Genomic DNA, 26031 nt, shown 5'->3' with positions numbered 1-26031 from the left:
AGGAGAGAGAGAGAGAGTGTGAGGTGAGAGGCCCGGGGGAAGGCCGCTGGCGGCTCGGCTCAGCTCAGCTCGGCTCCCCCTGAGCTCGGGGTTTACTTTGAGAACCAGCGGCGGGCAGGAGGCCGCGTGAGACGGAAGGGGATTACCAGGAGAGCGCTGTCTCGGTGTGTGCTCTACTCACTGTCACCCAATATCTCACAGCGGAGATGGCAGGCTGACCTGCATTTAGAAAGCACCTTTCCCAGCCTTTGGCGGGCTCTGTTAATGAACCAGGAGTTTATTCTACCGCATGCAGATATTAAGAAGGAGGTGATGTCTTGAAAAACATTGAGGGAGATTAGTCCGTGGGACCTGATAAAAGGTCCAGCTGCATATGTAGAGATTCCAATTTTTTGCATAAATTTCTGTTCTTGTTCCTGATGGGACCCATCCTGGGATACTGCGGGAGGAGATTGCTGGGGCCTCGACAGAGATCTTTAATACTAAATTTAAAGTTTCATGGAAGATTTCATAGATTAATAGAAATCAACAATATCTTTCATTCTTAGACTGGTTGTTCATCAGTATGAAAATAATGATCAGATCCACTCACCTCCACCCCCGACCAATCCAACAGTTTAAATTAATCATTTCTGTTTTGAACTTGATTTCATGTGAAACAAAAGACCTGTACACTAGCATAACAGTTATGTTCTTGTATGTAATAATTTGTGACCTCTTATACAAACTGCCAAGGCTCATTTTATTTTTATACGTAACTTTATTCTTTATGTGATGCAAAACCACTCTGATAGCAAATGTGAAATTGAGGGTGTGGAAATTATTCAGTGAGTTGATGTTTTGCATGGTGGCAGAATTCAGGTTTATTTGTAAAATGTATTTGTAAACTATGCAGAGATGGGTTAAATTATTTTGTTACTTCTATCATTTGCATATCATGATGACCCTTTAATATTGTCACTAAACGAGTAATCCTGACACCCAGGTAATAAGTCCAATAAGACATGGGAGCAGAGGTACATAGTTCAGCTCATTGAGTCTGCTTGCCATTCCAGAAGATTATGGCTGATCTGATAAGCTTCGACTCCCTGATGCATAATCACTAGACTCAACATTAACTCCCCATGGATTCTGCCAGACCTGCTGAGTTTCACCAGCAATTTCTGTTTTTGTTTCAGAACCCCAACATCTGTGGTTGTTTGTTTTATTGTAGTTGAAGACTAGTATTTGGGGAGGAAGAGGTAAATTTTCACTCAGCACTTCTGGCCGAAGGTGGATGCAAATATTTAATCCTTGTCTTTTGCATTGATGTGGAAAAATGTTTGAACAGAAGTATGTCATTCAGGACATTGAGTCTGCCATTCAATGAAATCAAAGCTGATCTCATAACCTCGAACTCCACTTTCCTGCCGTTTCCCCATATACCTTGATTCCCTTACTGATTAAAAACTGTCTATCTCAGCCTTGAATATACTTAATGACCCAGCCTCGACAACTCTCTGTGATAAAGACTGCCATTGATTTACTACCCACTGAGAGAAGATATTCCTTCTCATCTCTGTCTTAAATGGGTGATCTCTTATTCTGAGATAATGTTCTCTGGTTCTAGACTTTAGCAACCTTTCCACATCTACCCTGTCAAGTCCTCTAAGACTCTTGTATATTTCAATAAGGCCTTCTCTCATTTTTCTAAATTCTAAAACGTACAGGCTCAATCTACTTAACCTCACCTCATAACACATTCCCTCCATATCTTGTATCAACCTAGTGAATGTACATCACCACAGGGAATGATGTCACCAACTCAAGGAAACCTAAACACTTAAATAAAACGCAGGCCATACCACCAGTGCTTCACCAGAGGCTCACTGATGATGTTACCTAGTATGGTGACGAACCATCTGAAAACAAACCTTCCAGCTCAGTGAGCAAACTTGCATACAGAACCTCAACCTGAGCTACAAATCTTCTCAAAACTTGCTAACCATTCAACCTGTTCTTCAGTTTTTGTTCGATTTGCATTCTGTTATGGTTTGTTGCCCAATCTTTCACTTGCTTGAATTTATACTTTAACTGTGCTAAACACTGACTCTCAGTTTGACATTCTTTGGCATATTTGAAAGCTTTAAACTCATTTTCTCTGCATAAACCTGCATTTGAACAGAGCCCAAAATTTCCCAAACTTCCAGATTTTGAGATCAAGAACCGATTTCTTCACTGTTATTTTATTTGTTAGACTATGTTGCAAAAGCCAAATCACAATTAGTTCTCTCAGATACTCATCATCTTTGTTTATTTAACTATTAATACAGAAGACTTTTTTGTTATTAATATTTCCTTGAGTGAAAATGCAATAATTATATAACATTCAGGAAAATCTGATTATCCACACTCTGCTTCCAAACCAACCAGTGATTTGTTTAACTGAAATTGGACAGATTGGATTATTTTAAATATGTGCGCTCTCAGGAACAGGAAAAACAAGGAAAATTCTTGGTCTTTTTAAAATATAATTTTATTTTAAATAATATCCATAGCTTTTCAAGCCCTCAGCTGGAACCAATATGACCGGCTGTCTACTGACTTATTACCTGTTCAGCATCAAATCACCTTTCTTTTCACAGAATGCTGAGTTGATGCTTCAGAACAAAGTGCTTAGCTGCGTACAAGATTGTCAGTCATAACAGTATGTAGAAAAACTTCTGTGTAAAGAATAGAGTTGATGCAAAGGGGAGATGGGAAAGTTAGGACCATAGGTGTTTAATAAAAAATATAGTACTGTGGATTCCAGAGAAATTAACTCTCGAAAGATGCTGGAGAATGTAGTTCTGAAGCAGAGTCATATCGGACTAGAAACATTGAGCTCAGTTTCTCTCTTCACCGAAGCTGCCAGATCTGTAAATGCTTCTTCAGTACTTCATTTTCATTCCACATACATGTTTCCTTATTGTATTTTTATTTGCTATCTCCATCCAGATTTGTTTGACGGTTTCACAGAATATGTAAAATTGATAATTTGAAACTGTAATAACTTGGCAGCTGGCATCTGTTCTGGACAAAAATCATCTAAACTTGATATGCCAGGTATGTACGATAATTACAGTAAATTGTTGGGTATCATTTTGTGTGAAAATGTAAAAATGTTTGTGCTATAAAGTACAAATATTAGATGCTTAGTAAAGTATATTGAACTGAATGAGCACAGCAATATAGTTTAACCATCGATTTAGTTTGGAAAGGTCTGTTATTACTTGATGTTTTTATGGATATGTAGAAATATGGAACACGAGGCATTCGGCCCCTAGGTCTGTGTTGGTTCTTTGAGTGCCATGGAATTATTCTTGCTCACCTACTCTTTCCCTACGAACCTTTTTCATTTTCAACTTCATATTTAAATCAGCTTTCACAGTTAGTATTTGTGTCAGCTTTGTTCATTTTCAGGTGGTATATCCATTTGTTTAACTTGTTTTAATTTATTGTCACATAAATTATTTGGATGCGAGCATAAGAGGTACAGTTAGTAAGTTTGCAGATGACACCAAAATTGGAGGTATAGTGGACAGCGAAGAGGGTTACCTCAGATTGCAACAGGATCTGGACCAGATGGGCCAATGGGCTGAGAAGTGGCAGATGGAGTTTAATTCAGATAAATGTGAGATGCTGCATTTTGGGAAAGCAAATCTTAGCAGGACTTCTACACTTAATGGTAAGGGCCTAGGAAGTGTTGCTGAACAAAGAGACCTTGGAGTGCAGGTTCATAGCTCCTTGAAAGTGGAGTCGCAGGTAGATAGGATAGTGAAGAAGGCGTTTGGTATGCTTTCTTTTATTAGTCAGAGTATTGAGTACAGGAGTTGGGACGTTATGTTGTGGCTTTACAGGACATTGGTTAGGCCACTGTTGGCCTTTTGTCTACAGGAGTAGTGCCAGAAGACTGGAGGATAGCAAATGTGGTTCCCTTGTTCAAAAAGGGGAGTAGGGATAACCCTAGTAACTATAGGCCGGTGAGTCTCACTTCTGTTGTGGGCAAAGTCTTAGAGAGAATTGTAAGGGATAGGATTTATGCACATCTGGATAGGAATAATGTGATCAAGGATAGTCAGCATGGATTTGTGAACTTGGTCAACAGCCAGTGTGGAGTTTGCACATTCCCCTATGATTGTGTGGGCCCCCTCCAGGTGCTCTGGTTTCCTTGCACAGTTCAAATATTTGTGGGTTAGGTGGGTCATTTGTGCGAAATTGTCCACAGTGTCCAGGATTGTGCAGAATAGGTGGATCAGCCATGGGAAATGCAGTGGTACAAGGATGGAGTGCTCCAGGTGGGATGCTCTTTGGATGGTTGGTGGGGTTTGATGGGTCAATTCTCTCATGCCACACTGTTGGGATTCTATTCTATGATTGAGGATAAAGGCTATTCTATGATTGAGGATAAAGCAGGGTGTCCTTGGAGAAGGAGCATGTGGTATGTATCAATGCTCTCGATGCCTTTAGATGGGGTACTGGGCTAATGGTCGGATACTTGGTAGTGTGGATGAGCAGAGGGATCTTGGTGTCCATGTACACAGATCTCTGAAAGTTGCCACCCAGGTAAATAGTGCGGTGAGAGAGGCATATGGCGTACTGGCTTTTATTGGTAGAGGAATTGAGTTCCGGAGTCCTGAGGTCATGTTGCAGTTGTATAAGACTCTGGTGCGTCCGCATCTGGAGTATTGTGTGCAGTTTTTGTCGCCATACTATAGGAAGGATGTGGTGGCACTGGAACGGGTGCAGAGGAGGTTTACTAGGATGTTGCCTGGTATGGTAGGAAGTTCGTATGAGGAAAGGCTGAGGCACTTGGGGTTGTTTTCAATGGTGTAAAGAAGGTTTAGGGGTGACTTGATGATTAGGGGTTTAGATAGGGTTGACCATGAGAACCTTTTTCCACGTATGGAGTCAGCTATTACGAGGGGGCATAGCTTTAAATTAAGGGGGGGTAGATATAGGACTGAAGTTGGGGTAGGTTCTTCACTCAGCGAGTCGTAAGTTCATGGAATGCCCTGCCAGTAGCAGTGGTGGACTCTCCCTCTTTATGGGCATTTAAGCGGGCATTGGATAGGTATATGGAGGATAGTGGGTTAGTATAGGTTAGGTGGGCTTGGATCGGCGCAACATCGAGGGCCAAAGGGCCTGTACTGCGCTGTATTCTTCTATGTTCTATGTTCTAAATACTGCATGCAGTTCTGGTCTCCTTCCTATCAGAAAGATGTTGTGAAACTTGAAAGAGTTCAGAAAAGATTTACAAGGATGTTGCCGGGGTTGGAGGATTTGAGCTATAGGGAGAGGCTTAACAGGCTGGGGCATCGGAGGCTGAGGGGTGACCTTATAGAGGGGCATGAAGAGTGTAAATAGGCAAAGTCTTTTCCTGGGGTCGGGGAGTCCAGAACTAAAGGGTGTAGGTTTAGGGCGAGAGAGGAAAGACATAAAAGAGACCTAAGGGGCAACTTTTTAAACACCGAGGATGGTGTGGGTATGGAATGAGCTGCCAGAGGAAGTGGTGGAGGCTGGTGCAATTGCAATATTTAAGAGGCAGTTGGATGGATATAAATATAGGAAGGGTTTGGAGGGATATGGGCCAGGTGCTGGCAGGTGGGACTAGATTGGGTTGGGATAGCTGGTCGGTATGGACGGGTTGGACCGAAGGGTCTGTTTCAATGCTGTACATCTCTGTGACTCTATAACTAAGTACAGTGGAAAGCTTTGTTTGCGAGCAGTACAGGCAGGTCATAGTAAGCAAGGACATATAGGGTGTAAAAGATTTGGGCAGACTGAGGCGCACAGGACATGCACAAGGCAAGATCAACATTATTTGAAGTTAGATAGTCCATTCGTCAGTCTAACAATGGCAGGGTTCTTCAACCTGCTGGTGCACGTGTTCAAGCTTCTATATCTTCTGCCTGACGGAAGTGGTTGTAGGAGAGCATTACTGGAGTGGGATGAAAGTGAGGACTGCAGATGCTGGACAATTGGAGTCAAAAACTGTGGTATAGGTAGCCCCAGCTATCCGAAAGCACAGCGTTCCCAGGAACCTTTGCAAGCCAAAAATGGCTTAAAGCGAAGGTGCATGACTTATATGGGAAATAGTATCACATTTTTGTAAGAGTGAAAATCCTCTTTGGATTTGCGAAAACTGGTACTAATGTAACTTCCATAAATTGCGTAAAGTGCACGATCGAAAACCTGTATTGGAAAAGCACTGCAGGTCAGACAGCATCTGAGAAGCAGGAGAGTTGACATTTTGGCCATAAGCCCTTCATCAGGAATGTGGGAAGGGAAGGGGCTGGGGGCGAAGTAGTTGGGAAGGTGGATGCAAATGGAGGTGATTGTGATAGGTCGGTGGAGAGGGTGGAGCAGCTAGGTGGGAAGGAAGATGGACAGGTCAAGAGGGTGCTGCTGAGTTGGAGAGTTGGACCTGGAATGAGGTGGAGGAGGGGAGGTTTGGAAACTAGTGAAGTCAACGTTTATGCTGTGTGTTTAAAGGGTCCCAAGGTGGAAGATGAGCTATTCTTCCTCCAGTAGTCAGGGGACTTCGATTTGGCAGTGCAAGAGGCCCAGGACTTGCATGTCCTTGGTGAAGTGGGAAGGGGAGTTGAAGTGGTTGGCTGCAGTGCAGTGGGGTTGTTTGGTGTGTCTGTCCAACAGATGTTCCCTAAAACGCTCTGCAAGTTGACCTTCTGCCTGCCTGATGTAGAGGAGACCACATCAGAGCAATGGACACAGTAGATGAGGTAGGTGGATGTGCAAGGAAATCTCCGTCAGATGTGAAAAGATTCTTTGGGGCCTTGGACGGATGTGAGGGGGGAGGTGTGAGTGCATGATCTGTTTTGTCCGCTTTCTTGCTCTGTTTCATTTTGTATTCCATTACATTGTTTAGGCCTTGCAGTAGGTGGCAAATGTCTGTATGGTTGGTTTGGGCCTTTAACTTGGTCTGGTACTGCCTCTTGACATCTTTGATGGCTTTGCGGAGGTTGTATCTGAATTTTCTGTATAGGTCTGGGTTGTCTGACTTGAATACTGTGTGTCTGCTCCTCAGTAGGGATTTCCTGGTTCATCCAAGGTTTTCGGTTGGTGAACACCTGGATTGCCACCTTTGACCCGCAGCCCTCCATGCATTTGCTAATGAAGTCCATGATGGTGTGGCGTACTTGTCTAGGTTTTCCGCTGAGTACTTGAATATGGTCCAGTCCACTAATTCCAAGCAGTTCTGGAGACAGTCTTCCACTGCCTTGGACCAGCATTGCATTTCTTTCTCTGAAGGATCCTCTCATTTCAGCCTATGCTTATAAGTTGGGGTTCCACTGGACCTTAAGACTAGGTGTATAAGTAGGCCATTCTGTCCATTGAGTCTATGTCATTCAATAAGGTCATGGCAGATCTGATGATCTTCAACTCCACTTTCCTGCCTCTTCCCCACAATCTTTAATTCCCTTTCTGATTAAAATCTGTCTATCTCAGCTTTGAATATACTTAATGACCCAGTCTCATCAGCCCTTATCGGTATTAATTCTCATCGATTCACTGTCCTCTGAGAGAAGAGATTCCCCATAGTCTTAAATGTGCAGCCCCTTATTCTGCAATATGCCTTCTATTCCTCCATACCTGGTATCAGTCTAGTGAACCTTTCATTGGATACCTATAACTTTTCCAGTGTTTATTATGCATTAAAGGGATGTGGATTAGATTAGATTAGATTACTTTTAGATTACTTACAGTGTGGAAACAGGCCCTTCGGCCCAACAAGTCCACACCGACCCGCCGAAGCGCAACCCACCCATACCCCTACATGTACCCCTTTTTACCTAACACTACGGGCAATTTAGCATGGCCAATTCACCTGACCTGCACATCTTTGGACTGTGGGAGGAAACCGGAGCACCCGGAGGAAACCCACGCAGACACGGGGAGAATGTGCAAACTCCACACAGTCAGTCACCTGAGTCAGGAATTGAACCCGGGTCTCTGGCGCTGTGAGGCAGCAGTGCTAACCACTGTGCCACCGTGCCGCCCAAATGCTGACTTGGCCAGCATTTATTGCCCATCCCTAATTGATCAGAGGGCAGTTAAGAATCAACTACATTGCTGTGGGTTTGTAGTGACATGTAGGTCTGATTAGGTAAAGATGGCAAATTTCCTTCCCTAAAGGACATTGAGGCTGATGGGCTTTTCCAACAATCGATAGTGGTTTCATGGTAATCATTAGACTCTTAATTCCCAACTTCTGTTGAATTTAAATTCCACCATTTGCCATGGCTGGATTCAAACCTGGGTCTTCAAATCATTACCTAGTCACTGAATGATTTGTCTAGTGATAATATCAGTCGGCTATCACCTCCCTTGGACATTAATCATGGTTAGCTTATCCCCTTCCTAGAATCCTCCTTCCTCACTGGAATTTTTCTTTGCTGTGAGCCCTGAACTGTTTACTTAAATATCTGCCATTTGTCCTCAACTGTCATTGCAGCTAACCTCCTTTTCAAGTCTACTGCAGCCAGCTCTGTCCTCATTCATTTCTAATTACCCTTATTTAAGCTTAACAATTGTTTCCAACTCCATTTCTTCCCTCAAAACAGAATGCTAATTTCTATCACATTAAGGTTACTGTTTCCTAAGGGATCTTTTATTCTTTCATCATTTACTAAACCTGCCTCATCGCACATCACCAGATTCAAACAAGCCTGATCCATTGTTAGATACACAACAGATTGGTCTAGGAAACTGTCCAAGCTACACTCGTGAGTTCTTCCTCACGGCTTCCCCTGCCAATCTGACTATCCCAATCTATGTGAAAGTTCAAGTCACACATGATTAATGTAATTCATTAACTTTTTTAAAAGATTGTGCTTTATTTTCCCTCTGCATTATTTACCAATCACTTTCAATGTGTGACGTCTGGTTACCGCCCCCACCCTCCCCGTCAAGGGACAGTTTTTTCCTACTCTATCAAAGCACCTTTTGAGCACCTGTAGTAAATCTCTTTTATTCCTCTGCTCTACCAACAGCAATGCCAGTTTCATTCGTCGCTCCATTTAAGCGAGATCCTTCAAAGGAAAGGAGTAGACCATTCAGCCCTTCGGGCCTATTCTGCCACTTAGTGAGTTCATAGCTGATCTGTGGCCTGTCTCCATATACTGCCTTTGGCCTATATCCCTTAATATCTTTGCTCAACAAAATTTTCTACATCTCAGATTTAAAATTAACAACTGATCCAGCATCCACTGCCGTTTAGAGTCATAGAGATGTACAGCATGGAAACAGACCCTTCAGTCCAACCCGTCGATGCCGACCAGATATCCCAACCGAATCTAGTCCCACCTGCCAGCACCTGGTCCATATCCCTACAAATCCTTCCTATTCATATACCCATCCAAATGCCTTTTAAATGTTGCAATTGTACCAGCCTCCACCACTTCCTCTGGCAGCTCATTCCATACACATACCACCCTCTGTGTGAAAAAGTTGCCCCTTAGGTCTCTTCTATATCTTTCCCCTCTCACCTGAAACCTATGCCCTCTAGTTCTGACCCCAGGGAAAAGAGTTCCAAATATCTATCAGCCTTTGTGTAGAAGTGCTTCCTAGCATCACTACTATCATTCTGTAAAATTTTCTCTAAACCTTTTCTGAAATTTTTACATCCATCTTGCAATGTGATTTCCAAATTTGCACGTTACTGCAATGAGGTTGAACCATTGCTTTATAAACTGTAATCTATGTGTCTGCTTCCAAAGCATAATCCTGTAAACATTTTTTAAACCAGCTGCCTTGTTTTGTGTATGCGAGCCCTCCAGTTTCTGTCCGTTTTTAACATTGTGCCATTGATTTTTCACTTGGTGCCTATCCAATACTTCACAATTATTTTACTGTGATTTAAACAAAGAAAACTTGGGGTTTGACAACTGAATGTTTTTAATTTCCTTGAACAGCCAATAATGTAAGGCATATTTAGATTAGATTAGATTAGATTAGATTACTTAGAGTGTGGAAATAGGCCCTTCGGCCCAACAAGTCCACACCGCCCCGCCGAAGCGCAACCCACCCATACCCCTACATTTACCCTTTCCTAAGGCTAGGTGCAATTTAGCATGGCCAATTCACCTGACCTGCACATCTTTGGACTGTGGGAGGAAACCGGAGCACCCGGAGGGTACTCCCCCGCAGACACGGGGAGAAATTGCAAACTCCACACAGTCAGTCGCCTGAGGCGGGAATTGAACCCGGGTCTCTGGCGCTGTGAGGCAGCAGTGCTAACCACTGTGCCACCGTGCCGCCCACATTCATTAAGTAAAAAGTGTATCCAAAGCATGAAGTGATATTAACTTGCTGTTGCTTCGATCAAATCAATTGAAGTTGTATTAGTTAATGATTCATGCATTTCCTATAAGTGCAAAACATTATGAAGGCAGCCTAGAGAAACTTATGATCAATCTTTTCTGGAAAATTATGAAATTAGATATTTTAATAAAGCGAGTATTGCTAATGAAATGAAACCTGTTGTGTTCTTTATAATGCATGTTGAACGGAGATCAAAGGGCACGTGTGATCTTGGAAACCATGATGGTCTATGAAATATACATCCCTATACTTGAAACAATTGAGTTACTCTTGAACATAATACTGAATTTACAAATTACATATTTATTCAATATGCACCATAAATTAAATAATGTGATAGAAATATGTTTCCTACTCTTTTTAGAATGTTCAAAAATGGCATTGAAACAACTGAATCAAAATCTATAAAGAGTAAAAAGCAAATTGAAGTAAACATCACTGTCGAGCAAAACAAAAAATATGAGGGAAAGTGCAAATTTAAAAGCAAAAAAAAGAAAACTAAGAAGTCTGAAATGGAACAGATTCTGCTGGAAATAAATGATGTTGAAGTCTGCAGGAAACTAAAAATGAAGAAAAAGAAAAGAAAATCTACAAGGTCAAGTATTAGTGATGAGGAACAAGGTGCCAAGATTGACAGAAACATAGTAAAAGGTCATTCACAAGAGAGTGAAATTGATGAGGCCGTGTATCATTTAAAAAAGAAAAAGAAAAAGAAAAAAAACTTCAAAACAAATGAACATTCTGACCCTCAAAGTACATGTGAGAAAGGAACAAGTAATATCAGTGAGAATGACCAAAGCAGAGTTCAAGTTGAAAGTGACTGTAACATTAAGAAAAAGAAAAAAAAAAAATTTGAAAATTCTGATGTGGAAGAGGGATTCACTAAAAGTAAGATGTCAAATAATACGGCAGACAAATTAGACAACACAGCAGAAGTGTCTTGTGTTGAAGCCAAAAGTGTCAAGAGAAAGAAGAATAAGAAACGCTCTCATTCTGAGGATTTTGACACATCTGAAAATGAAAAATCAACGAAGAAATGGCAAAGAGATATTAATGATAAGCTTAAAGCTGGGAATGACAAATTCAATCAAGAAGACAGAAAGAAACAAAAGGATGAACAAATTCTGGATACACTAGAGACAAAATGCACGAAAAAGAAAAAGAAACGAAAGCTACATGCTGAGGAACCAGAAGGAGTGCACAAAGGAGGAATGGTTAAGAAAAGAAAAGAAGTGGAGCAAATAGAAAATAACATAGAATATATCTCAAAATCTCACAGAAAGAGAAAAATATCCACTGAAACTGAAGAGGAAGGAATTGAGACCAATCTGGACAAAACTAACAACATTTGTGAATTACAGCACTCCTCTGAGACTGCAAAAGGGAAAAAACAAGAGACGACACTTAATGTTCTTGAAGACTCTGTAAAAATTAAAACGAAAACTAAAAGGAAGAAGAAAGATGTCTCATCTGTGATGCAGATTTGTAAAGTAAGTCATAACTTCTGTGTTTAATTGACAAATGTAAAATATTATAGCATAAATTTATTTTAAGTATGTTGTTGAGCCATGAAATTGTGACCAACCTGAGCTTTGCCTCTTCTGGCTGGAAACATGCACAGTAATTTGTTTATCTTTAGTATATAAATATTTTGCACATAATTATATTTATAGATAATCAACATAACTGCATTTTCTTTTCTCAGATAAAAGAGGAATTATGCGACAATGATGATTTACAGATTATGTCTGAAAAAAAAGGAAATGTGTTTGAAGTGACGATAGACAAGGTACAGAGATACACTGAACATCTGGTTTATAATAGACAGGTACTAAGTTGACAAGGACACAGACAGTCTGGTGGACTATATAGTCCTTTCTAAACTATACTCACCCATCAATAAGACTGTAGGAGCAGAAATTAGGCCCATTGAGTCTGCACAGCCATTGAATCATGGCTGTTGGTTTTTCAACTCCATTTTCCTGTTTTCTCCCTGTAATGTTTGATCACCTTAAATCAAGAATTTATCTTCTCTGTCCTAAATATACTCAATGACCTGGCCTCCACGGCCTTCTGTGGCAATAAATTCCACAGATTCACCACTCTCTGGCTAAAGATGTTTCTCTTTATCTCTGTCCTGAAGGGTCTTGCCATTACTCAGGCTGTTCCCTTGGGTCCTCATCCCAAAGTCTACTCTGTGCAGGCCGTTCAGTATGCTGTCAGTTTCATTCAGATTCCCCCCTCATCTTTCTAAACTCCATTCAGTATAGTCCTAGAGTCCTCAAACATTCCTCATCCTTGAGATGAATTTTTGCTGTATCTTCCGAATTACTCCCAGAAACTCCTGCCATTGCTAATTACCACCAGGAATGGATCTCAATTTGTTGAATCATAGCAACTGAGTTTAGGATGAAAAGTTCGTATAAAACGCCCAAGACTGTGACACCCTTATGTCATCTTTAATTTGATACTGAACATTCAGTAACTGTAGGACTTAGTAGCTGCCCTGACCAAGATTAGCAAATACGGCAGACAAAATGAAACCAGCCATGTCCTTCCAAATCATGTTTGACCTGATTAAGCAGTATCTAAGTCGTTGTGGTAGCTGGAGCAATTTTATGGATAAGCCTGTTTTGGAAATTCGTTTATATGGAATCATTTACAGCATAAATAGAGGCTATTTAGCCTAATGCTCAGTGGAAGTCAGCATGGACTCAATCAGTTTACTTCGTCATGTGCTGCGTCCCCGTAGCCCTGCACCTTTCTTCCCTTTAAGCATCCACCCAATTTCCTTTCAAAATCCGTGTTTCCACTTCCAGTACCTTCATGGATAGTTCCAGATTTTTATAACTCAATGCTTTAAAAAGTTCTTCCTTCATTATCCCCTGTATCTCTTGTTACAATCTTAAATCTGTGACTCCCTATTCTTTGTTCCATCAGCTAATGGAATTTTTTTTTTCCCCTTTTATGTGCTATCAAATCTCCCCATTGCTCCAATCAGGTTTGTCCCAGCTGTTCCAACCTAATCTAATGTCTCAATTTCATTTCCAATCTCTGGAACCAAACTGGTAAACCACCTCTTTCTCTTCTCAGGGAACTTCACATTTTTCAAAAAGTGCAGTCACCAGAACTGAATATAAAACTCTTGCAGGCTTGAGGAGCCAGATTGAACTCTATGGTCCAAATGACTTAACAGAGCCTTCCAAATGTTCACCTTTTGTATCCTAAATATTTATTTTTGAAGCCCATGATCTGGTATGACCTAGATTCTGTCCTCCAACAGTGCTACCACTGTGCTGTTGCTGTCACTTAATCCTCTTGTTTTGCTGGTTGGTTCCTTTGTACAAAAGGTTGTAATGTTCACTGCTATATTTCCTCAGCTTTTTATCTTCAGTCGTAATGGCAAAATTAGTTTGAAATATTTTTCCTGTAACACTTGGAATCTTTGAAGGTGCACAAATTGACGCAAAGCAAAAAGTGGAAATTGTTTCTGAAACATTGTACTAAACTGAACAGAAATTGAACCTTTTCTGTCACTTAAATAACTAAACTGAAAGAAAATAGCAATGTGACTATCTGAAAAGCTGTAGGGGATGGATTGTGTGATTTTTAACTGATGCTGATCAATAGGCAGTGGACAACTGCACAATTAAAATTGCCTTTAAATTTATTCTCCCAGATTCACAGCCAGCATTGTAGCCACTTTTACTTTTACACAACTGTTGCTTATCATCTGAGACAGTCAGTTACTTCATAAATACATTCAAATTGAAATTCAATGATGCCATTAATTTAGATTCCGGCCTAGTGAAAATACATTTGAAAAGCTACGAGAAATGTATTTAAAAGATTACCCTAGTGAGGATGCAGCAATCATCCTCCACCTGAAGAAGCTTATAAAGTATTTAAGAAGTGCCATTCTTGCTTTATAAAATCAGAGGAGGAAAAGAACCCCAACCTCCACAGGCTGTAGCTTACTGTGGACAGCAAGCTGTTTGCAGAAGTCTCTCTATTCAGCTCACAGTCAACGGCAAGATATTTGCCCTAGAGTAAATATGTGCCAGTTAGTGTAAGTTCATAGCAAATTAAGTCCTCTGTCAGAAGCCTGGGATGGTGGTATGATTGACACACCAAGCTGATTTTGAGACCACTCATCCCTGACCCCGATTGTAGGAGAAGACAGCTCAACAAAGAGGCTCCTCCAACATGATGATCTGTGCAGCTATGGCGATTTTTAATGTTAATTTTTAAAATTACTGATTGGGACCGAGATGGAGAGAGAGTACTTCCCAATGAGATCTCTAAAGGACCAGTGCTTCTCCAGAAAGGCTGTAGCTGACCTCTACAGCCTTCTGCATCGAGACTTGGTGAACCAAAGTGCCATCCTTTTTCAGTTGTCTGTATCTTATTTATTTTCCTTTCTTTGCTGAAATGTTTTTGTTTCCCACTTTTTAAAATGTATTCACAGGATTTGGGTGTCACTGGCTAGACCATCATTTAGTGCCCATCCCTAGTTACTCAGAGGGCAGTTAAGAGTCAACAACATTGCTGAGAGTCTGGAGTCACATATAGGCCAGATCAAGTAAGGATGGTAGTTTCCTTCACTAAAGGACATTAGTGAACCAAATAGAGTCGCAGAGATGTACAGCATGGATCAGACCCTTCGGTCCAACTTGTCCATGCTGACCAGTTATTCCAACCCAATCCAGTCCCACCTGCCAGCACCCAGCCCATATCCCGTCAAAACCTGTTTTTTCTGACAATCGACAACCCTAATCCTATCACCTAGCCATCATTGGATTCTAAATTTTGGATTTTTGTTGAATTCAAAGTTCACCATCTATCATGGTGGGATTGTAACCTGGATCGCCAAAGCATTACCTGAGTCTTTGTATTAATAGCGATAATGGCATTAAACATTTACCTCCAGCTTTTGCATCACCATTTTTTCATTCAGGGTGTAGGAAAACTTAAGTCCTTGTTACAGGTTCTGTTAGAATTTTGTATTTCATTTGGAAAAGATAGCTATATGTTTTACTTGGTCTGCATGGAGATGTTTAAGTAAAGCTATGCTTGTGTCTGAATGATTTCCAAAAAGGAATATGCGATTTGTCACCCTGACATCTGTGCACTTTTGCATTGTAACTTCATAAACAAACTTTAAACGTAAATGTTGTAGCCCGAATTTATTATCACAGAATTGTTATGATGTGGAATGAAGTCATTCCATCGATCAAGTCTGCTCCACTTCTGTTACCTAGAGCCAGTCTCCTGCCTTTTAACCATATCCCTGCACATCATTTCTTTCCAAATTGTTATCCAATGCCCTTTTTGAATGCCTCAGTTGAACCTGCCTCCTCCACATTTCCAGATAGTATTCCAAACCCTAACTACTTGCTGAGTGAGTTTTTTCTTCCTTTTGAACACTACACTTAAAATCTATGCCCTCTCCCTGTTTTCTCTTTTACAAGTAGGAGTAGCACTTCTCCATCTATCCAGCCCACTGATGATCATGAAAATTTCTGTTATCATTCTCTGCAAGGAAAACTGTCCTACATTCTTCAAAGTATTCTTATAACTAAAACTTTTCATTCCTGGAATCATTCTTGTAAGTTGCTTCTGTACTCTCCCCAATACATTCACATCCTTCCTATAATTGACATTTACAACGAGCTGTGATCTAACAAGTATCTTGTACAAATTCAATGTCAGGGTCTTGCTCTTGTCTTCTTTTCCCCTATTAAAGCCAAGAGCACTGTATGTTTTGTTAACTGTTCTCTCCACCTGTCCTTCACCTTCAACAATCTGCACATATGCACCTAGCTCCCTCTGCTCCAGCATCCCTTTAGCATTGTACCTTTATTTTATATTGTATTTCAATGCTGTTCTGGCCAAAGTGCATCTCCTCACACTTGTCTGCATTGAATCTCATTTGTCACCTATCCACCCACTCCACCAACTTGTCAGTATTCTGTGCTGCATCATCTGCAAACTTTGAAATTGTCCCCTGCACACCAAGATCTAGATCATTAATATACATCAGGAAAATCAAGAGTTCTAATAGTGACCCTTGGGGAAGTCCACTATAAAACTTTCTGCAGCCAAAAGAAATCCACTGACCGTTACTGTCTGTTTCTTATCACCCAGCCAGTTTTGTATACAAGTTGCTATTGTCCATTTTGTACCATGACTAATTTTCCTCGAAGTCTGTTGCATGGCACTATATCAAATGCGTTCTTGAAATCCACATACAGCACATCAACAGCTTTACCCTCATCAGCCCTTTCTGTTAGGAAGGCAGATTATTATTTGAATGGCTGTAAATTGAGATAGGAAAATGTTCAATGAGACCTGGGTGTCCTCGTGCAACAGTCATTGAAAGTACAGGAGATGCTAAAGTATGTACTAGAGCAGAGGGACCTGGGTGTGTATGTGCATGGATGCAACAGGCAATAAAGAGGAAAATTCTATGGTGGTCTTACCTTTATAATTCTAACAGGGCTAGACACATTAGACGGCAGGAAGGATGTTATGGTGTTGGTGGTGGGGGGAGATGAAGGGATATGGGGGGAGGGTGGGGTTAGTGTATTGAACTTAATGATCATGGACGTAGGTTTGCTCGCTGAGCTGGAAGGTTCACTTTCAGATGTTTCGTCACCATACTAGGTAACATCTTCAGTGAGCTTCCGGGCGAAACCTTTTAGAAGCATGGTGTGTTGGATCCGTCTGGTTGCATTTTTTGGAAGTCGGTCTTATTTATTTCTCTAGATTTCTGAGGTATTTTGAGTAGAACTGTGATTTGGTTCTCTAGTTGTGGGGTTGGGTCTATCGCCATTTGTTGGTAAGTGTTGGTAACTGCAAGTAGTGCGTTTGGCTTCATCCGGAGGCTCACGAAAATGTTACCTAGTATGGAAACGAAACGGGTGAAAATGAACCTTCCAGCTCAGCGAGCAAACCTACGTTGAGAATCTTAACCTCAGCTACAAATCTTCTCAAAACGTAATGATCATGTATGATTATATTGAATGGTGGAGTATGCTGGTGGCCTTCTCCTGCTTCTATCTTCTATGTTTCTATAATACCACCTTCAAAAACCTCTAGCCATATATTCACATCTTTCTAATATGTCAATTAGTCAAACACGATTTTCTCTTTAGAAGGAAGTTTTTTAAACTGATTTAGCAGGGGGATGGGACACAGTAGATGGAAAGTTGAAAGCAAGGCCCAATCAAATATAGAGGGAATGTCAGGATAGTCCAGTAGATAGAGAAGACATGGGCAGGATAAGGCACATGAGAGGGAGATCTAGAGAGCTAAATTGTAATAATTTCAATGCAAGGAGATTGACTAACTGGTAAGGCAGCAGAACTGACGCATTGATCAACACATGGAAAAATGATATTGTTATAATTGCTGAGATGTGGCTGAAGGAAGGACAGGACTGGCAGCTCAATATTTCAAGGTGTGGAAGTTCGAGGCGGCATGGGGTTGGTGGAAATAAGACAGGTGTGAGCATCGATCAAGGAAACCAACACTGCAGTAATGAGAGGGGGCATCACAGAAGGGACTGCAAATGAGGCCACCTGGCTAGAGCTTAGAAATTTTTAAAAAAAGATTATATGACATGCCTCTCAACAGTCAGAGGGAGATGGTGGAGCAGAAATGTAAGCAAATCATAGAAAGAATCATAGTTGTAGGAGATTTCAACTTTCCTAACATGAACTTGAATCGAGTAGCTTGAGAGGATCAGTCAGGGTAGAATTTTAAAGTGAATCCAAGAGAGCTTTATGTGCGAGTATATAGATAAGTGCGACTAGAGATGGGGCAGGGCCAGACCTAATCCTGGGGAATGAAGCCAGTCAACTGGATGAAGTTTCAGTGGGTGAGCGTTTTGGGGATAGTGACCATAGTTTATAATTTCAGAGTCATTTATGGAAAGGGATAAGGCTAATGCAGAAGTGTCTAAACTGGGGGAAGTCCAGTTTCAATATCATTAGACAGGATCTGGCAAACATAAACTGGGTGCCCAGCTTGCAAATAAGTCTATATTTGGAAAGTTGGAGTATTTTAAAAGTAGCACAGTGCAAATTTAATCTGTTCCTCCAAGACTGAAAAGCAAAGGCAGCATGTCCAAAGAACTTTGGATGTCAAGGGTTACTGAGACTTTGGTAAAGAAAAGGAGGAAGCAAATGGCAGATAAAATACAATAAAAATAGGGAAGGCCCTTCAAAAGAATAGAGAGTGTAGGGAGTTGTTTAAAAAGGAAATTAGGTGGGCAAAGAGAGGCCACAAAATGTCTTTGGTAGATGGGCTCCAGGAAAACCCCATGGCATTTTGTAGGTATATTGAGAGTAAGGAAAGGGTAGGGCCTATTAGAGACCAAAGGGGTACCCAGTACATGGAGCCACTGGTTATGGTGAGGCCTTAAAATGTGTCTGATTTCATAAAGGAGAATGACATCGTAGCTAGGATTTCAATTGCGATGGTGAGGTTCTAGAAACCTTAACATTTAAAAGCGGTAGGTGTTAGACTTTTTAAATAGACATAAAGTGCATAAATCCATAAGACCTGATGAGACGTATCCCAGGCTGCTGTGGGAGGCAAGGGAGGAGTTGGCTGGGGCCCTGGAGGAGATATTTAATACTTTGCTGGCTGCAGGTGAAGTGCCAGATGACTGAAGAATAGCTAATATAGTTCCTTTGTTCAAGAAAGTCTGTAGGGATAGGCCAAGTATTTAGAGCAGTAAATCTGACATCAGCGGTAAGGGGATTATTGGAAAAGATTCTGAAGGATAGGATTAATCAATAGTTGGAAAGGCAGGGAAAGTCCACACAGTTTTATTAGAGGGCGATCATGTCTGACTAATTGAGTCTTTTTTTCTAAAAGGTAACGATATATTGATGAGGGTAGTGCAGTTGATGTGGTTTACATGGACTTCAATAAAGCCTTTGACAAGGTCCCACATGGAAGGCTGGCTCATAAGGTAAGAGCCCATGGGATTCAAGGCAAGTTGGCAAATTCGTTTCAAAACTGTTACAAATAGGAGGCAAAGAGTGATGTTTGAGGGTTGTTTTGTAATTGAAAGCTTTTGACCACAGGGTACAGTGCTAGGACCCTGGCAGTTTGTTATTTACATTAACTAGATATGAATGTAGAAAGTGTATTCAATATGTTTGCAGATGATATGAAAATTGCTGTTGATAGTGAGGAGGATGGTCTTGAGAGTACAGTCTGATGTTGATCAGCTGGTAAATTGGGCAGAGCAATGGCAGATTGTAATCCTGGTAAGTGCAAGGTGATGCACTTTGGGAGGTCTAATAAGGGAAGGATATACAGAATGAATGGTAGGTTTCTGGGGAGGAACAAAGGAATCTTGGTGTAAAAGTCCACAGATCCTTGAAGGTATCAGTACAGGTAGACAGGGTGGGGAAGAAGGCATATGGGTTGCTTGCCTTCATTAGCTGGGGCATAGACTATAGGACCATGGAAATCTTGCTACAACTTTATAAAAGATTGGTTAGCCACAGGAAGTTCTGGTTACTACATTATTGGAAGGATGTGATTGCACTGGAGAGGGTGCAGAGGAGATGCACCAGAATGTTGCCTAGGATGGAAAGTCTGAGTTTTGAGGATAGGCTTGGTTTGTTTAACACAGAGCAGAACAGGCTGGGGGTTGTGAGGGGTTCTGATTGAGGTGTCTGAAATTATGAGAGGCAGAGACAGGGTAGATGTGAGAATGTCTTCCCCATGACAGACATGTTTAAGACCAGAGGGCATACGTTTAAGGTGAGGAGCAAGTGGTTTAGAGGAAATCTGAGGAAAGACATTTTCACCCATAGGGTAGTAGACATAGGGAATGTGCTGCTGGGGATGGTGGTGGAGGCAGGTATTCTCACAACCTTTAAGAAGCATTTGGTGAGTATTTAAAATGTCAGGGTACAGTAGGCTATGGGCCCAATGCAGGTCAGTGGGCTCAGTGTAGTTTGGTGTGCATGGTGAGCTGAAAGAACTGTTTCTAAATTCTGTATGACTGACTAAATCTGTGCCTAATAAACCCACATGTTTCCATGTGGTTACCAATTTGATCCTGAGTAATTGTTTCTATTATCACACTATATCGACACAGGCAGCACACTTCAGGACTGTGTGAATAATGAATACTGTATATTATGAAACTTTGTAAGATTTTGTTTTAAATTTTATTTATTTAGGCTAGGCGACAAGCTTTGCAAGAAGAGATTGACAAATTATCTGGCAAAACTGGCGCTTCAGAAACTAAAGCTTCTCCAGAAATCAAACCAAGAGTAAGACTTTTTATGACTAACATTTATGTCTAGTGGATGAGATCCTTTATGGAAATCAGTATCACTGGGTGTTTATGCAAGGCGTATGATAGGCTGTGCAATCCAGTTTTAAACTGCAAGTTAGATAAGTAAGTTGATTCAAGAAGCTTACAAAAGACACTGAAATCTGCACCTTTGCTTTTAAAGGTTTATACTAAACTCGTATTGCCTGATATTTCTTACCTGTAATAATGAATTGAGTATGCTGATGTGTAAGAACTGAAGCAGTTTGTTTTTTATTTATTCTTTCATGGGATGTGGGTGTCTCTAGAAAGGCCAATATTTACTGCCCATCCATCCCTAACTGCCCTTGAACTGATTGGCTTGCTAATTGTTTGGCTATTTCAGAGGGCAGTTAAGAGTCAATTACATCAGTATGGGTCTAGAGTCTTGCTAGAAATGTAGTCATGGAGAATGCATCTGTTCCAACTCAACACAGTAGGTGACAGGTATTTACTAGTTCATTTTTCAGGGCAATGCCTTAACCAATCAGAATTAACCTGCCTGGTTTAAAGTTTAAAGTTAACTGTCAATCATCTTTAACTGACAACACCTCTACCAATTGGAGTATGCTTAGCAACCAATCCGTTCCCTTCTCTCATTGTATAAATGGTATTCTTGCAAATTGTCTTGATGTGTGCAAGATGAAAAACTTCTAACAAAATGTCTTTTATAATCAATACTCAAATCCTGATTGATTGTTACTTTGCAAAATAGAAAATCTTCATGAGTCTAACCTGTGAATTTAAAACAGATAATATCAACTCCCTGATCTTTTAATAAGGGCCAGTAAATCCACTGTGATGTTGACCACGAAGTGACAATCGCACAATGCTTGTGGAGACAAAATTCCAGCCTCCACATCAGGGATCCCTTCTATTTTATACTGCATGGCACTAATACTGACCTCAATAGTTTAGACTTTGAACAAACCCAGCAGCTCAAAACTGGACATCCTTGAAGTGCTTTGGGTCATCAACCACAGAATTGTATTCAACCACAATCTGTAACCTCTTGATCTGGCCCCTACTGTACCATTAACATCAAGCAAAGGGTTCAACCTTGGTTTGATGAATAGTGCATTCCAGGAGCAGGTCCAGGTAAAATTGAGGTGTAAACTTAGTAAAGCTACAGCATAGAACTACAAGCATGCAATAGTCAGCACTATGTGCAAAGTTAGAGATAGAGTACGTTGAATGTGAAAGGTTGAATGTGGAAATGAAACCAATGTTCATGCAGGAGCAGCAGGCGATTCTATAGGGTCCTAAATGAATGAGAACAAGGTGAGGGAGAGGCTTCCGTAGGAATGGAATAATGAATATTCCACATATCCTATCCAGAGGCAGACATAACTAGTTGCCATATGGGTGCCCATAGTAACAGCTCTAACTTGGAGGGAGTACACTTAAGGGAGGAGTTGTCAGAGTGAGGGGGAAAATGCTCAGCCAGGCAGAGGAGGGTGATGAAGCTTGGAGATGATTTGACAGAGAGAGGAGAACTCTGGGAGTGTCCAGCTGGGAGACCGAGGACTAGAGAGATTGAATATTCATAATGAAGAAGAAGTGGTTATGGCCTAGAAGCTACAAACTGAAAAAATGATGGAGAGCATCGGAAGAGTCATCAAGTAAACAAAATGCTGGAGAAACTCAGCAGCTCAGGCAATGTATGTGGAGAGAGCAACAGAGTTAACATTTGAAGTCCTATGACAGTAGGAGGTCCCATTTCAAATTCCAGTATCAACAACGATTTTCTTTCAGGAGAATCGTGTATGAAGTCAAGAAGAAACTGAGCATTTGGAGAACACGTGGCCTTCGAATCAGGAGAAATAAGTTCATTGGGGCAAGAACGGTCTGAAACTAAGGTTGTATTTCCTGGGTTAGAAAATGAAATTAGGAAAGACTTCTACCACCTTGTGTGTATAGAAGTTTAGAAAGCTCTTCTGAAAATTGTAATGGATGTTGAATCAGTTTGGGGGACGGCACATTGGCGCAGTGGTTAGCACTGCTGCCTCACATGCCAAGGACCCAGGTTTAATTCCAGCCTCGGGCGACTGTGTGGAGTTTGCACATTCTCCCCGTGTCTGCTTGGATTTCCTCCCACAATCCATAGATGTACAGGTTAGGTGTATTAGCCGTGCTAAGTTGCCTATAGTGTTCAGGAATGTGTAGGTTAGGTGTATTAGTCCTGGGTAAATATAGGATAATAGGGTAGGGGAATGGGTCTGGGTGTGTTGCTCTTTGGAGGGTTGGTGTGGATTTGTTGGGCTGAAGGGCCTATTTCCACACTATAGGGACTTTATGTAGTGTCCAGTATCTTCAGCTGTGACTTGATATCACACAGTGAATCAAATTAGTTGAAGACTAGAAACAAAAACAGAAGTTGTTGGAGAAACTCAGCAGATCTGGCAGCATCTGTGGAAAGAATGCGAAGTTAACATTTTGAGTCCAGTGATTCTTCTGAAGTTTTCGGAGCTGCTGAGTTTTGGCAATAATTTCTGTTTAGTTTCAGATCTCCAGCATCTGAGGTTCTTTGATTTGTTATGGTTGAAGATGAGTATCTGTGTTACTGGAATCTCCACAGGAGGCAGGAGTAAATCTTCACTCAGCACTTCTGGCTGAAGGTGTATGCAAATACTTTAGCTTTGTCTTTTGCACTGATGTGGAAAAATGTAGGAGCAGAAGTATGCTATTCATCGAGATCATATTTAATCTGAAAGCCCTGAACTCCACTTTCCTGTCTTTTCACCATGCACCTTGAATCCCTAACTGATTAAAAATTTGTCTCATACTTGGATATACTTAATGGCCCAGTCTCATAGAGAATTCCACAAATTCACTATCCTTAGAAGAAATTCCTCCTCATTCCTGTCTTAAATGAGCACATCTTTATTCTGCAGTTATGCCCGCTGATCCTAGACTGTTCCACCAGCGGCAACAACTTTTCTGCTTCTACCCTGTCAAACCCTGAAAGATCTTGTGTTTTGATAAGATCACTCTTAATTCTTCTAAACTCTAATGATACAAGCCCAACCAAATCAACCACTTTCCATTAGAAAATCCTTTCACACCTGGTCACCCTTCTCTGGATTGCCTCCAATGCCAGTACATCGTTCCCTAGTGGAGCGAAACTGCTCACAGTATTCCAGGTGTGGCCAAGCTAATGACCAGGAAAGGGAAATTTGTGGAGCTTCTACCTCCAGTGAGTTGTGTAATTGTTTTCCACAATTCATGACTAGATGAGACAAGACTGCAGACCTTCAATATGATCCACTGGGTGTGGGATTACTTAGCCTTGTTTATTACATGCAGAATCCTCTATTTGGCATGCAAGTAGTCCTTTGTGGCTTCACTGAGTTGACACCTCATTTTAGCTATGTCTGCTGCTGGCATGACCTCCTACAATCTTCTTTGAACCAGGGTTAATCCCTGCCTTTATGGCCGTGGTACAGTATGGTATTTTCTGGGCAATATGGTTGCATTTAATTCTGCTGCTGGTGGCCCACAGCACCTCGTGGAGCCCACTTTTTAATTGCTAGATCTGTTCAAAATCTATGCTTTCAGGCTACCTTGTCATGATGTATCCAGCATCGTGTGTTATGGAGCTGCATTCATCCATGCAAGAGGGGAGTATTCCATCACTCACCTGATTGGTGTTTTATTCAAAGTCACACAACACCAGGTCATAGTCCAACAGGTTTATTTGAAATCACAAGTTTTTGTAGAGCTGCCCCTTTGTCAGGTGAAGGTGATTCCACCAGGCTCTGAAAGCTTGTGATTTCAAATAAACCTATTGGACTATAACCTGGTGTCATGTGACTTCTGACCTTGTCTACTCCTGTCCAACACCGGCACCTCCACATCATTTTTTTGTGGATGGACAGGTTTTGGGGAGACAGATGGTGAATTATTTGCCATATGGCAGTATTTACTTCAAAGTGGGATCAGTAAATTACTGCCCTGTTGATGCCTGAGCTGATGCCAATCTGAGGTTAAATCCTCTGCTATATCCAGTGATGGACTGCTTTTAATAACACTACTATAATGTATATAGAACTCTAATTACCATTGAATTGTTTGGTCATGTGCTATATGCTCTCTCAGCTTCAATTGCTGATTAGTTGAAAAGACGCTGAAGCAAGAAATTCTCAGTGGGTTTTTCCAAAACCAAAAAAAAAATGCTGGAGAGAACTAATTGGAATTCCTGCCAAACTCAACATCCCTACAACACATCGTCTGGTTTCACCTTGCAGTTGCTCTGACATTTCTGTTTTGCGTGGCAAGGATTCCTACGTCATTCAAATGAGACTGAAACATTAAAATGTCACCAGTTTCTGTGGCCGCAGAATGAGCAGTTTGATTCATTGCACTGTTGACCGTTCCAGTAACAGCCTCCATGTGTTTTCTGTGTATTTGTCAATTAATATTGGAGATGATTTCTTAATATGCTCATGAAACCAAATCCTAAAGCCAACATGATTGGTTACTCTGGTATATTGCAGTCTTCAGACAATACCTTGAACTTCTTTTTCTCTCTAACTTTTATTTTCATATTTATTTTGCCCACTAGTGTACTGGCACACAATGGGACACATCCACTTTTGAAAGTACAGAGCAGAAAAACAAGTTTTTGAGACTAATGGGTGGGTTTAAGACCTCAAATCAGCCTCCATCATCTGCAAGTAGCTCTGGAAAGCAAAATGTGGCACTTAATAAGGAAGAAGAACAAAACTTGAACAGGACGCTGCAGAAGGAATTCGACAAAGCATTGAACCTTCGGCAGAATCGAGGAATTGGCCTGGGGTTCCAGTCTTTTTCAAATCCAGCTAACAAAATCTTTTTTATAGACAAGTATGCCTCAAAATCAACAAAGTTCAATTTCAATTAAACAAAAATGAACCAATCTTGGTACGGGATTTACTTCAAGTAATGCGATGCTGTACACAGTTTCCTGCATTCCCTTTGTGTTTTGGAGTTACATGGTTCCATAAATGGAGCTGAATGAAATCTGCACAGTTCAGCAGTCTGCTTCGTCCTGATCCAAATCTGTCAGATTGTGATTCTTATCTGAACATCAATTACTTCCAAAGTCAATAAAGCAGCAAGAATCCAGGCTCAGTGACACTTTGTCAGTTCAGTATTGGATTTCATGTTGAACAAAGAGCTGGACCTGTCCTGACTGACTGGACCAATTGCAGCTTGGCGCAGATTTATGTATATTTTTCCTGTGACTTTATTTTACCTTTGTTTCTGATCAGTTAGAACTGTTCTGTGCATCCTCCTTAAATTAACAATATTTTTAGAACAATAAATGCAAAACTTTAAAAGCA

General features: G+C 41.0%; 1 protein-coding gene across 1 annotated transcript; it reads left to right on the top strand.

Moving 5' to 3' along the window:
- Nucleotides 1-29: 29 nt before the first annotated feature.
- LOC122560915 (lysine-rich nucleolar protein 1-like) lies at nt 30-26031 on the top strand. Its single transcript, XM_043712170.1, has 5 exons — nt 30-164; nt 10727-11852; nt 12068-12151; nt 20574-20666; nt 25272-26031. The coding sequence occupies exons 2-5, from the start codon at nt 10728-10730 to the stop codon at nt 25587-25589; spliced, it is 1620 nt and encodes a 539-aa protein (XP_043568105.1). The 5' UTR covers nt 30-164; nt 10727; the 3' UTR covers nt 25590-26031.

The sequence above is a fragment of the Chiloscyllium plagiosum genome, chromosome 21 (assembly GCF_004010195.1).
Source record: "Chiloscyllium plagiosum isolate BGI_BamShark_2017 chromosome 21, ASM401019v2, whole genome shotgun sequence".
NCBI classification, from domain to species: domain Eukaryota; kingdom Metazoa; phylum Chordata; class Chondrichthyes; order Orectolobiformes; family Hemiscylliidae; genus Chiloscyllium; species Chiloscyllium plagiosum.
This window is presented reverse-complemented; position numbering and strand designations above follow the sequence as displayed.

Excerpts from the sequence above, each read along its gene's own strand:
- LOC122560915 (XM_043712170.1), top strand. The coding sequence starts at position 10,728 with ATGTTCAAAAATGGCATTGAAACAACTGAATCAAAATCTATAAAGAGT. Across the intron at positions 11,853-12,067 it reads CTGTGATGCAGATTTGTAAA|ATAAAAGAGGAATTATGCGA; the intron begins GTAAGTCATAAC and ends TTCTTTTCTCAG. Across the intron at positions 20,667-25,271 it reads CTCCAGAAATCAAACCAAGA|TGTACTGGCACACAATGGGA; the intron begins GTAAGACTTTTT and ends TTTGCCCACTAG.